Below are 12,479 nucleotides of genomic sequence, written 5' to 3' on the forward strand. Positions count from 1 at the left end.
AACAAGCAAACGATGACCCATAAAACCTTCTCGAACTTTTTTGAGTCTTCCTGTAGTTAATTGACCTTCTTGTTCCACCGAGAAGTGGCCTAGTCTAGTTTACTTCAGGATCCACTGAGTGGACGGTCCAAATAAAGAAGACTTTGAAAAGCCTCTAGTTGTTTTCTCAGGACAGCTTCAATGATACCATATGAACCGCCAGTACCAAGCACAGCATCCCAAATGTATCTGATTCCTGGTCGATGACTGGCTTCTAAATCCTACACTGTTCTTTTTCATCCAAATACTTCATGTTTAGTAACCTGCAACAGATACCAACAATAAGGCCATGCTCTCCCTAATAAGAATCGCCGTCTATGGAAATATCAAAAACTTTTCCCTACCTCATCTGCATTGACTTAATAAAATTTTCCTCATCAAACTTTAGCATTACCTTTTTTTTTAATCATTACAACATCATTTAAGACTCAAAGATGATGACCACCAAGGCATGATGCAGATAGCAAATATTCAAGTTTCTTGCTTGCTAGACCTTACATGTAATTGTGACACACTGAAACACTGGTAAGCAGGCAGTTTGAAGATGTAAACAGAAGGGAAGAATTGCTCGTGCCCGTAAAGCTGTGATTTTTTTTTTTTTTTGAAAAAAAAATAACCTTACTGAAACAGCCAGTCAACAAAACCCCTATGTTTTAAGCTTGTCAGTCCCATTGCCTCAGCGGTTGATGGGAGTATGCATCCGCTCGACAATCCTATTAATAGCATCTCGGGTCATCACAAGAGTATCATGCTGCAGGATGCTGTAAACATTCAGACCCTGCAAGAACCAAGTTGATATCAACAAACAGATCAAGAGGAAAATGTACCACCTTATGATCAATAAATTCACGAACCAAATAGATGATCTTGTCATAACCATTCAATTCATTTTAGTATGGTTTGATTGTTCTTGTTCTTTTATTTTTTTAGGCTACTTACAATTGAAGGCAATACGTTCACATAACGCAGGTTTCTTGTTGCCAGCTTCAGTTTGTCATCTATAGGACCACCATCCACCAACAAAACCTTCTTTGTGTTCTCCAATTGGGAGACGTAATTCACAATATTTTTAGTCTTGTGGCTAGGAACCGCCAGATCCTCAAATACTAGAAGCTGTTAGAAAGCACTATTAGAAACATTCCTACATGATAAATACAAACAACTGAACAAGATGATACAAGATTAGCACGCATTTACTCTTTAAGTGGTGCATGATACCAACTAAGCTTGACATGACATGACAATTTGTCAGGTCTTTAAAAAAAAAATCAGTGTAACCTATAGGAAATTTTGATGCCTGGCGGATCAACAATGGAAAGATTCAGATAATCCAATTGTATTCTTTTATAAATATTGTAGTTAACTAAATAAGAATGCAAGGGATAACTAGCGTTCCAACCAACTCCAAAGCTTTCAAAGCCTTAGAGAATGCTGTGCCATGAGGACACGGCAAATAACTCGAGTAAAAGCATGAAACACTAACTAGAATTTCATCATGCATATGTTATATTAGTAGATATGGAATTAGATAACGCTGGAAAAATGTAAATGTTTATTCTCAACATAAGGGAGAAAAATAAAAGTTCATGTTTAGTGATCATATTAAGAAATTTAACATGCACATGTGGTGGGTGCGGGGCAGAAAAGATGAGATAAACACTTGCCTTGCCTTCAGCTGTTCGAGCTGACAAGGCAACTTTCAGTCCCAGACGTCGAACCTTCTTTTGCAGCTTGATTGCATGACTTCGTGGCTTAGGCCCATGCATGGCGGCACCATGCCTAAACTGTTGGGATACACTTCATCAAATCAAACAGCACTATTGTAATAGAAAATAGAAATAGCAAACAGGCTGTTCGAACCAACGCCATTCACTATAGTAAAACCAGTTAACAAAAAGCTAAAGTCAAGTAACCTGAGGCCCACGTAAAGTCCCATGCCTTGCTCGCCCGGTACCTTTTTGCCTGTATGGTTTTCTCCCTGAGCCACTTACTTCACTGATTGTTTTTGTTGAGTGTGTCCCCTGCAGAACACGTTAGATGAGATGTTCCAAAATTTTGTGATTTCTTCATATTCAAGATTGAGAAAAAAAGAAGAAAATCTAACATAACAATTGGCATGATTTACTTGAGAAGATGCATGTCACATGCATTAGGATCTCATCATAAGCCGATCCAGCCGCCCACAAGCATTAAATTACAGACATACATAATCATGTATGTGCATGCATACATGCAGAGATGAGTGAAGAGTAACTTGATTTAAGTCCGTGATGTGCTTCACTTGCAAAGTCACATTTCACTTCATAGATTACTCTAGGATCATATATAAGTTATTTAAAATGTAATAAGATAATATGATCGTGTATATGAAATTCCAATGGAAAAATTTACAAGTAAAGAAGTATAAATGCAGATAAAAAGCCTAGCTAGATAACAATTCACTGCACAATCTATTTGGACATTAGAGTTTACTGGATCACCAGTTCAAGAGTTAATACCCATAGTAAGCAAAAGTTCCCTTACTTCACCTACCAGTAATCAACTGATCACATCGATAACTGTCTGGTCCCTATAATTGCATATCACAAACCATAGTACATTTCTCAATTTGGTAGTACATTTCTCAATTTGGCATTAGCCATGCAATACTATGCCTCACCACTTACAGGTATAAATAAATAGGAAAAATATTATTTTTTCTTGTTTTCATTCACATAAATCCTTTAATAATGCTTTCACAGTCAGTGAAGAGAAAGGAAGACTGGAAGAGGAGGAGAGGAAAGGATCAAGCAGGCGGCAGAGTTGCAAGGTAGTGGTGTGGGGCTGGGAAAATGAGAAGGGATGAGAAAAGGTGGAGTTGTTGCAGAGCAGGCTGTCAGTGCCTTCGCATGGTAAGATCATGGCGACAGTGCAGTGTTGGCCAGAACCCTTTAACCCAAGCCTGAACCCAATCAGCTAGTAGGAAAGGTCTACTAGACCCTCGCCCAATCAGATATGGGTTTAATCAATTTGGGCAAATGAGCTTAGGACAAAATTGCCAGCCTTACAGCAATTTTCATGAGGTTTGCATGAATCATGATTAAAATAGATGGAAGTGACTACAAAGATTGGTATAGGAGTTAGAGTCACAACTAAGAGTTCTCAAACATGCAGATGTGATGTCTCGATATATGACAGGCAAAAGATTGAATAAATAGGGTTTCACATTGGTTAAAATATGTCAAAAGATGTCTAATATATATTGCATGGGAAATACATGTTTAATGACCATTATATATAAAATCTGCTTGAATGAAACCAAAAATCCAAGAGAAGATTGGAGAATACAACCATAGATGATATGGGTCAGGCATCTAATATTAGATTCATTAGTATTGCGGCCAGCTCATAATGCTCAAGTTAAGCAAATGGCACTCTACATATAGCAAGAGGATCCTTTTCATATTATGAAACCATGTGTTAAGATGGGTTTCAACTCCATCAATCATGGTCCAGCAGTGATATTTATACAGCAAGAAGAGCCACCAGTTTTCCATATTATCAACAAAATAATATCTAAATTATAAGGGAGGTTAAACTAGGTCATAGTTTAAAAGATCTATTTATCTTTTGAATTAAAATGTTAGAAAAAAATTTGTGTCAAAGGATAAAATCTTGAAAAGAAACAATTAATATCTAAGTCCAAGCCAGCTGAAAAGCCAATACATACTTGAAAAGCCAAGATATGTTTAAAGATTATGCATTATCACTACACAGACATATTTTTGATGCTTTTTCGAGATACTTGTAATAGCACATGCCCTAAATTAGGATCGATGACAACGATATGATCCCCATGTTATCACCAATTTCCAACTTCTAATAAATAGGTCGATAAACATAATTCTACCTTCTAATTGTCAATGTACAAACCCTCATAACTCGTCTATAATAGTGTTAAAGGACATAAAATTCCACTAAAGAGCAAGCATAGTCCTTTATACAAAAGAAAACGAAAAAAAAAAAATTGAAAGTTTGTTTCAGAAGGCGGACTAGGAATTTGATTTGGATCGCATAATTTAATGTTAATATGATTGAAAAAAAAAAGAAGAAGAAAAATTGTTGCCTCAAAACATAAACCATCTACAACTACAAAAGGTCAATGGAAGACAATAAACAAAAGGTGAATATAAAAAGAAAATATGTTATTCAAGTTGCATGAAAATGGTGAAGGTACTTTAGATGATAGACTTTATCCATGACAATCATGACTTCAGAAGACAATTATTTTTGCAGAAGGTCAACAAGAAAAACAAATTATGGATTTTTGTTCTTTATACAGAAGAGTGCATATTGTAGATCACCTGCTGTCGTTTTGCAAGCTGCCACCGTACAACTCGGTGAACAATATCCTTCCTAATGGGAACATCAAAAACATCACCACCCAAAACGATGTAGCCCTTATCCTCATCATAGAAATTTGTCACTCTTGTTACTAGATCTGCATATTGGCCTGCAATATTCAAAAAAAGGTTTCACATGTGCTATTATGTCAATAGGTTTAGAAGACTAATGAACTGGGAAATCTGTGCATTAGAATAATATTATTAGAACAGTGAAAAGCCACAAATTAGATTTAACCAGTTGGAGGAAGAAAAAAAGATAGATAAATACAGATTAAGCTTGCTTAAATGATAAGTGATACACATTAGCTGCATCCAATTAAAGTTGAGCACCAAAAAAACTGAATAGAGTAACAAATTTTGATGATAGATCCATAGTACACAATCTTAGATTTTTTTTTAAAAAAGGAGAAAAATAGCAGCTAGCATTCCATTTCAGAGTTCCTTGCCATCATGGCCTTGGTTATCAGGCTGGTTACATTTTGGCAGCAACCTTATTTTTTACATGTATGAGCCTAGGAGACACTACACCAACTTCATGATGTTCGTCGCTCCAAGAGAAGCTTTGACTTACGTTTTGATGAGCACAACATATTGCAAGATGTAGACAATTATTAGACCACTTAGGCCCCATTTGGCATTGCTTTTGGAGGGCAAAAAAAATGATTCTTGGAGGCTCAGAAGCTCTTTTAGGTGATTTTAAGGTGTTTAGTAAAACTTTTTAAATAGCTTTCTAGCTCCTCCACAAGCTAAAAAGGTCTACTAGGAAAACTCCAATTTGGAGCTTTTGTGCAAAAAGTTCTACAATGAGATGCATTGGAAAACTATTTTTAACATAAAAGACCCGAATTCGAGTCCGGATAATAATTTTTTTAAAAATACTTTTAAAAAGAATTTATAAGTTAACAATACCTTATAATAACAATTTTTGATAGTACAATATAATAACTAGATAATATAATACAATAGAATAATATTATCATAAAATTATAGCATGTTATTTTATATTATAATTACATTATATTATTACATCATCATTATATATTATAATGACCGTATTGTAATAATATAATATTACAATATTACATAATATTGTAATGATATAATAATAAGTCTCATTTTTATTATATAATAACATTATAAAAATATTATATATTTTTATAATAAATTTGAAAATTTATTATTTCTCATGAAATTTCGATTAAATATCAAAAAAATAATTTATAAATTAAAATACTTTATAATAACAGTTTTTTAACAAGATAATCAGGTACACGATTGATAGCAACAACCAAAAGCACTATAATATACTTCATTATCATTTCTTGATACTAAAAGCACTTTCTCATTTGGGTTACCAAATAGATGTTAAAATTCCATAGCACTTCAAAAACATAGTTACCCAGCAGTAAATAGCTTTTTATTAAAAGCTCTGCTAACAAAAGCTCTTTTGCCTACAGCTCTACAATCAAAAGGTCTACTACCTGCAGCAATGCCAAAAGGCAGCTTAGCATATCTTTATCAAATGAATCCAAGAAAAATAGCACTCCTCTATTCATAAACCAAGTTAAAACATACCAACAGTTATAATACACGTACGTAAGTTCAAATTCTAACATGTTGTGAGGTCCCTAGTCATTGAGAAAATATCTTCAATGTCCAATGGATATCACAATGTTATCCACCTAGGGAATAATCATCATTCTTTGTAAGTCCATATTGATTAATGCTAACAACATGCCCTAGGCAAGCCAATAAGATTACTAGCTCTGCAATTCCCAGTGAGTGATGTTGTAGGAAAATGACCTCCAAAAGTGCAATGGAGGAGATCACTTTAGAAACTTGAGAATGATGTATATAAAATAATTAAATGAAGTTTAAATGCATGAGTTGGTGGTTGGCTCTATTTATGGCCAAAGGAGGCAAAAAAAAAAAAAGCACAAAGAACACGACCATAAGTATTTAAGAATGCAGTCACCTCTCAGACTTAAACAATAGGAAATTTCTTTTAAAAAATCTCTTTATACATCTAACCAAAAACAGTGCACTAATAAATAATAATGGAAGTCTGAGTGAGCCTTCATTAACTATGTTGTATGGACATAAGGTGGCGAGTTCAGAGTCACCAAGAAAAATTTCTAGATATTTTGATTCATCCACACATGAGAGAGAACGCACATGCATTGACAAAACTTAATGGTATTGTCTAAGAAAATACAAAACTACATCATGCTCTTAATCATGTTTTTCACTAAATTGGGCACACCATCAGATACATCAAATATTGTTACGACAGCAGTGGTGTCTGAACAAATATGGCTTTGATATTTGAAACTATAAGTGCAATGAACAAAAGAATATTTTATTTAGACTACATGCAAAAGGGGTGATATTAAAACTGCTACAATTCCAGCAGCAAAATGTAGTGAAAAAAAAATAAAATACCTATAACACGGTCCGGAGTTAACACAGTTCGATTTGTTAACAGCTCTGGTGGAATCTGACCTTCGTTGGCCTGGGACTCGAGAGTGGAAAACCTCCTACAATTGATAAAAGGAAAGCCATGCTGCAAATACACAGTTTTAGATCTGTTAATGTAGAACAAACTGTTAAAAAGAGACAGAGCAAAAGTTTAAAGGGTGTATATACTGTGCTTATATCATTCTGAATTTCCTCCTTTTTTTGAGTAAAGATTAGGCAAGGCTCATCACTTTCATCAAGTAAAAGAAAGGAGAAGTACAAAAGATAGAGGGAGAGAGAAGAGAAGAGAAGAGGAGGATAGAGAAGGTAAAGAAAAGAAAATAGAGACACAATACAATGAGTGAAGAAAAGATAGAAGATGGGAAATTCTCCTCAGTATAGACACAGAACACATCATAGTCCAGTCTATCACAAGAAACAAAGACTTATCAATGATATCCATGACGCCACAAAGCCCATTATAAAAGAGCTATCTGCTTCTATTCAGCCAGATTGTCCAACTAACCATGCCACCATGGCGAACCAACTCATTCTATATTCTTTTTTGAAAAATTTCCAGGGTCCCTCAGACCAGAAGCAGCAACTGTCTGAAGGAAATGGGGAGCCCTGGCTTTAGAACAGAAGTATTCCCAGATTGGTTGAGCATAGAGACATTTTATATTCGATTGCTAGACCATTAGAAATGAAAAGCCGCCACTGGTCCACATTATCTTCTATTCTATTGGCATGATATAGGTGTCAACTTTGAGAAGAGAAATTTCTAGATCTTTTTTTCTAGTGTTAAAGGTCAAAACACTCCCAAAAGAATAACTTGTCAAAACCTCCAGGCACTAAAACTTCGATGGAACATGGCAGTAGACTGAATAAATTTCAAAACTACTAAAGTAAACACCTCCAATAACAACGTCTTAATTAATTGGAGGATAAAATAAGTCTGGCAAAAGAAAACTACAGATATCTACAATTCTGATTCTTTTTTCACATTAAATAGGGCCCTAGAAGAAGGAATTTAGAAAAGTTAAGATTCACCTGACAAGACAGGTTGGCTGACCACAGGAGAAGCTAACCTACAATAAATATATTAATATCTTGCAGGTTAACATTTGAATTGCCGTAATAGAGCAAAGATCTACAAATATGTTGAATATAATGAAGACAACATGTACAAATTTCATTCCTGATTGTACTTGTAGTAACACTGGGACAGAACCATAGTGCATAAGCTTCAACATTTCTTTGGAAAAAAATAGCTACCACTGTAACTTCTTATAGCACTAAAAAAATTGGAGGATAGATAATTAAGAAAAAGGTCGGGGCTTTCTCTAGCATAGATTAAATATCAAGGTCTGTTTCATGTCTGTTATATTTCAGAAACACTGAAAGTCCAGAGATAATCATCTGAATGCTTCATATACAGTTGTTGGTTTTGAGTCATGCAAGATATGTTCCAAAACCAAACAACTGAATATAAACCATTTAACATTGTAGGCAAAAAAAAAAACTAAAACAATCAAAGTTAAAGTTCGGTGCACTTTCGTTCTTTCCTTTTTATTCAAATTAAATCCTAAGGCTTCAGCAGGCTCAGCTTGATGTAGCAATGTGTCAAACTAAGGAAACTCAAGTGCAAAGGCCAGATGCAATTCTTCTTCACTGTTATTAATATTATTGAAGATAACCAAAAAAACTTATCATATGTACCTAGGGCTGGCTTTACAAATCCTTCAGGACAAAATTTAAACTTACACCATCAGTACAGTTTTTCTAGAGGAACTCCAGTCATCCCACTATATCCACTTCACAATGATCAGTGGAATTTCAAATATTACTCAAATCTATATAGATGGGCACCACAGTACTTTTTTCCACCAATCATTCATCATTCTCCTTCGCAGAATCAGAAGTCATTCGTGAACAACAGAATGATCGATGAGTCACCCCGCTCCCAAATTTAAATACAGAAAAAGAAGACATACGGGGATGTTCCAAGGAACAAAAAACTATACAATTCGAAGGAACAAGAAATGGCCACGCTACACCAACGCCTATATGGGCTGGGTCTATGTATCTCTGATTTACATGTCAAATTTCGTGGCTCATGGTTAGGGCATCAATGCTCGACGGATTAAAACAGCCAGATATGCCTTAGGAACATTTATATTGTCAGCACCCTTTATTTGTGTGATTGTGTGTCAATTCTCTCCCTCCTGCCCCCCAAGTTAAGAGTTCTGATCTTTAATTAGTTAATTTGAATTGTCAAACCCTTAGCATCTGCACCTTCTGCTTGATGGTAACCAAATTTAAACAAAGTAAAGCTTCAACTTATATTAATCTATCAGGAGCACTTTGGAAAAAAAACTACATAGCAATGACACACATAGACTATCCAAAATCTACCAACAAAAATTGTGTCGTTCTTCCTAAAATTTAATGAATTCTAACAAAACATATAAGGGGAAAAAACTCAAACACCAAGACTACTTTTTTTTAAAAAAAAAAAACAGCTACAAGCAACAGAGAGCACCACCAAGAACAATGTAACTGTCGAAAAAACAAGACCCTTTTAACGATTAAAAACTCCATAAACCCAGAGAGAGACCAAGAGAGAGAGAGACGGGGACTGAAAGGAAAAAGAAAAAGGAAACAGATTCGGTGGAGAGATAACAAGCGAGGGGGAGAGAGAGAGAGAGCAGGAGCAATACCTGCTTGTTGATCTCGACGCCGATAGCGCGCTTGGTGACGTTCCAGACGTGGCCGGTGCGGCCGTGATAGAACTTGTGGGGCATGCCCTTGTGGACGGCCCCGTTCACCTTGATGTCCACATAGTCCCCGATCTTGTACCTCCTCATAAACGTCGTCAACGGGATGTACCCGTGCTTCCTGAACGGCCGCGAGATCAGGTCCCGCAGCCCAAGCCCCGCCGGCATGATCGCTCTCTCTGCCTCCCGCCACCGCCTGGGCTGCTCTCTGCTCTGCCGGCGACGAAGAGAACGAGAGGTGCGGAGAGACCTGCAAGGGTTTGGGTTGTGAAAAGCTGATGCCCCCACCCCTACCAACACACAGGAGCAACTCAATGCACTTAGGGGTCCAAAGGCGAGCTCATCAGGAAGAATCGGACCGGAACCGAACCAGTGTCTCACGGTTCTTAATCGAACCGAAATCTTGAGGAATACGGTTCGGTTAAGATTCCAGGTTTGATCGAACCAAAAAATGACTATTTTACCTATTCTAATAACTAAAAACGGCTAGTTTGAGGGGCATTTTGAAAAACGAAAATTATCCCCAACACTATATATACCTCTCCAAATCAATTTTTTCACCACAATACTCAATCTTTCAATCTCTCTCTCTCAATTTTTTACTCTCTCAATTATTCAATCTATTCCAATTCTCTACACATTCCATAACCTTTCCATATTTTCATTTTTCTCAATCCAATTATCAAAAATGTCTTCCTCCTACTCAAATAAAGGCAAGGAAATATATGTTCCAAACCCAAATTCTTGGGATCCAAATTACCGACCCCCCTCTATTGATGAGTAAATAATAAAATGAGGTACAAATTATCATTTTGTATTAATTACACAATCTATTTGTATTTAAATTTTTTTCCAAATTAATTACACAATCTATTTTTTTCAAAATTTTAGAACCGGAACCGACGGTTCTAGAACCGGAACCGAACTGACTATTTTCGGTTCTGGTTAAGGTTCTAGGTTTTTGTGGAACTGGAACCGGCGGTTCCATAACCGGAACCGGCGGTTCCGGAACCATGGTCAGGTCTATCAGGAAGAGTTATTTTTTTTAATTTTATTTTTAAAGTCTTTTCTGGAGTGGACGGCCTGAGGCGAGCTCACCGAGGAAAGTCTATGTTCTTTCTATTTTACCTTTGATATCTTTTATACGGTGAGCCTTTTGTGGGCCGAGACTTTTCCACGGTGACCGTCTCAGTCGTCTAAGAATTGGACCGACCCTGCTAATATGGTTTTGGACTCCCGGTGGTCTCAGAGTCGAGCTATCGAGCACCGCTTCAAAATGTCACATCTCGAAAATTAGACCTATATGCTATTCTAGTAGGTTTGATCATTGGGCTAAAATCAAAATTAAAATTAGAATAGATTATAATAAAAATTCGAATGACTGTATTCTTTATATATTAATTTATGACTAGAATTAAAATAAAATTGAAATATTAGAAAAAAATAAAAATTTAGTTATTGAGATTAAAGTATTTTTATTTTTTTATTACTAAAATAAAAATAGAACACTTCCTAATGAAATAGTTGGAATAGAGATCATTCATTTTCATTCTCATTATACGATCCAACTTTCTCTAATCAAACATGCCCATATGGTGCCAGCTAGTTTACTACATTATTCCAACTGAGATCCGGAGATGACATTCCTTCCGAAAATAGGACACAACAATAGTTTGTAAAAAAAAAGCCCCAAAATTAGGTGTGAAAGCTTCTAAGAAAATAGAAAATCTAAACTTGATTTAGACTATCTTTTGTACAAATTATCCGACCATCAACTTTGACTGCATTATTGAGTATAAAGTGCTAGATTGCATGTTTACCATCAGTATTGTCTCAAACATGATTTTAAGAGTGAATTGGAACTGTTTGTTAAGGCTTTGGTTATTTGTGCTCTACTATATGTTTGAACCAACTTGTTTCTTGTGCTTGTGGTTTCTTCCTCCTAATTGGATGATTTCATTGATGTTTTGTGCTGCCTTTGACGTCTTACTGATTTTTCTGAATTTGACTTCATACTTAAAAACTCTGCCTTAATTTTCATCCAAAAGAATTCTAGTGTGCAGCCAGCAGTACAATATGTTAAAGTTTGTTTTTCCCATCGTTGCTTTGTGAAAAAATTGGTTAAATAATTTGTTTGCTTCTGTGTATGCATTAGTTTCTGAAATCATAGTTTTCTATTTGCTGATTTTCCTGCTAATTTACTATGAAGACTATTTCAGTGCATGTTAAATGTGCTCGATGTTTTCTTCATGCTATTTTTAAATAATTAAATGGCATAAGCTGTTGCTGTTTTTTTTCTGTTCTCTGACAATTCGCTGACTGATTTCATTTCCATACTCAGCTCATTGATGCCCTTTTCATTTTTTATTATATTTTTGGCAATTCATGTGCCAGGTTCATATGTAGCTTCCGTTTTACATTGGCTTGTTGGGTGATTTTGGTTACTTATATCTTAAGCCAAATTTCTTATCTTATTATAGTATTTTATCCGGCATTGAAGCTCTGATTGTTGGGGCCGGTTCATCCATAGTGCTGTGGATGGAAGGGATTGGGTGCTAACAGCTTCATTCTTTTTTTTTTTTTTTTTTGGGTATATCGGCTGTTCACACTGCTCTTGCATGAGCACAGCCAGCTACATCAAGTAGGCTACACAAAACAGAAGAAATAGAGGTCTGCTGGGTCCAGAGAAATTCTCCAGAATGATGAGCTGCAAATGAGGCGACTCAATCAGCAGTTTGGTTCGCCTCCTGAAGGACATGCCTGATTTGGATAGCACGGCACTCCCGCAGCATCCATTGTGTGTCGCCAAGTAGCGGAAACG

At 35.8% G+C, this 12,479-nt stretch overlaps 1 protein-coding gene across 1 annotated transcript; it reads right to left on the bottom strand.

The window, feature by feature from the left end:
- Positions 1 to 398: 398 nt before the first annotated feature.
- LOC103705394 (50S ribosomal protein L4-like) lies at positions 399 to 9,970 on the bottom strand. Its single transcript, XM_008789090.3, has 7 exons — positions 9,602 to 9,970; positions 6,867 to 6,987; positions 4,383 to 4,531; positions 1,953 to 2,060; positions 1,704 to 1,823; positions 979 to 1,152; positions 399 to 817 (listed from the first exon to the last, which is right to left on the bottom strand). Exons 1-7 carry the CDS (start codon positions 9,824 to 9,826, stop codon positions 716 to 718), a joined length of 999 nt encoding a protein of 332 aa, XP_008787312.1. The 5' UTR covers positions 9,827 to 9,970; the 3' UTR covers positions 399 to 715.
- Between the last annotated feature and the right edge of the window lie 2,509 nt (positions 9,971 to 12,479).

This window comes from Phoenix dactylifera, unplaced genomic scaffold, assembly GCF_009389715.1.
Source record: "Phoenix dactylifera cultivar Barhee BC4 unplaced genomic scaffold, palm_55x_up_171113_PBpolish2nd_filt_p 000007F, whole genome shotgun sequence".
NCBI lineage: Eukaryota > Viridiplantae > Streptophyta > Magnoliopsida > Arecales > Arecaceae > Phoenix > Phoenix dactylifera.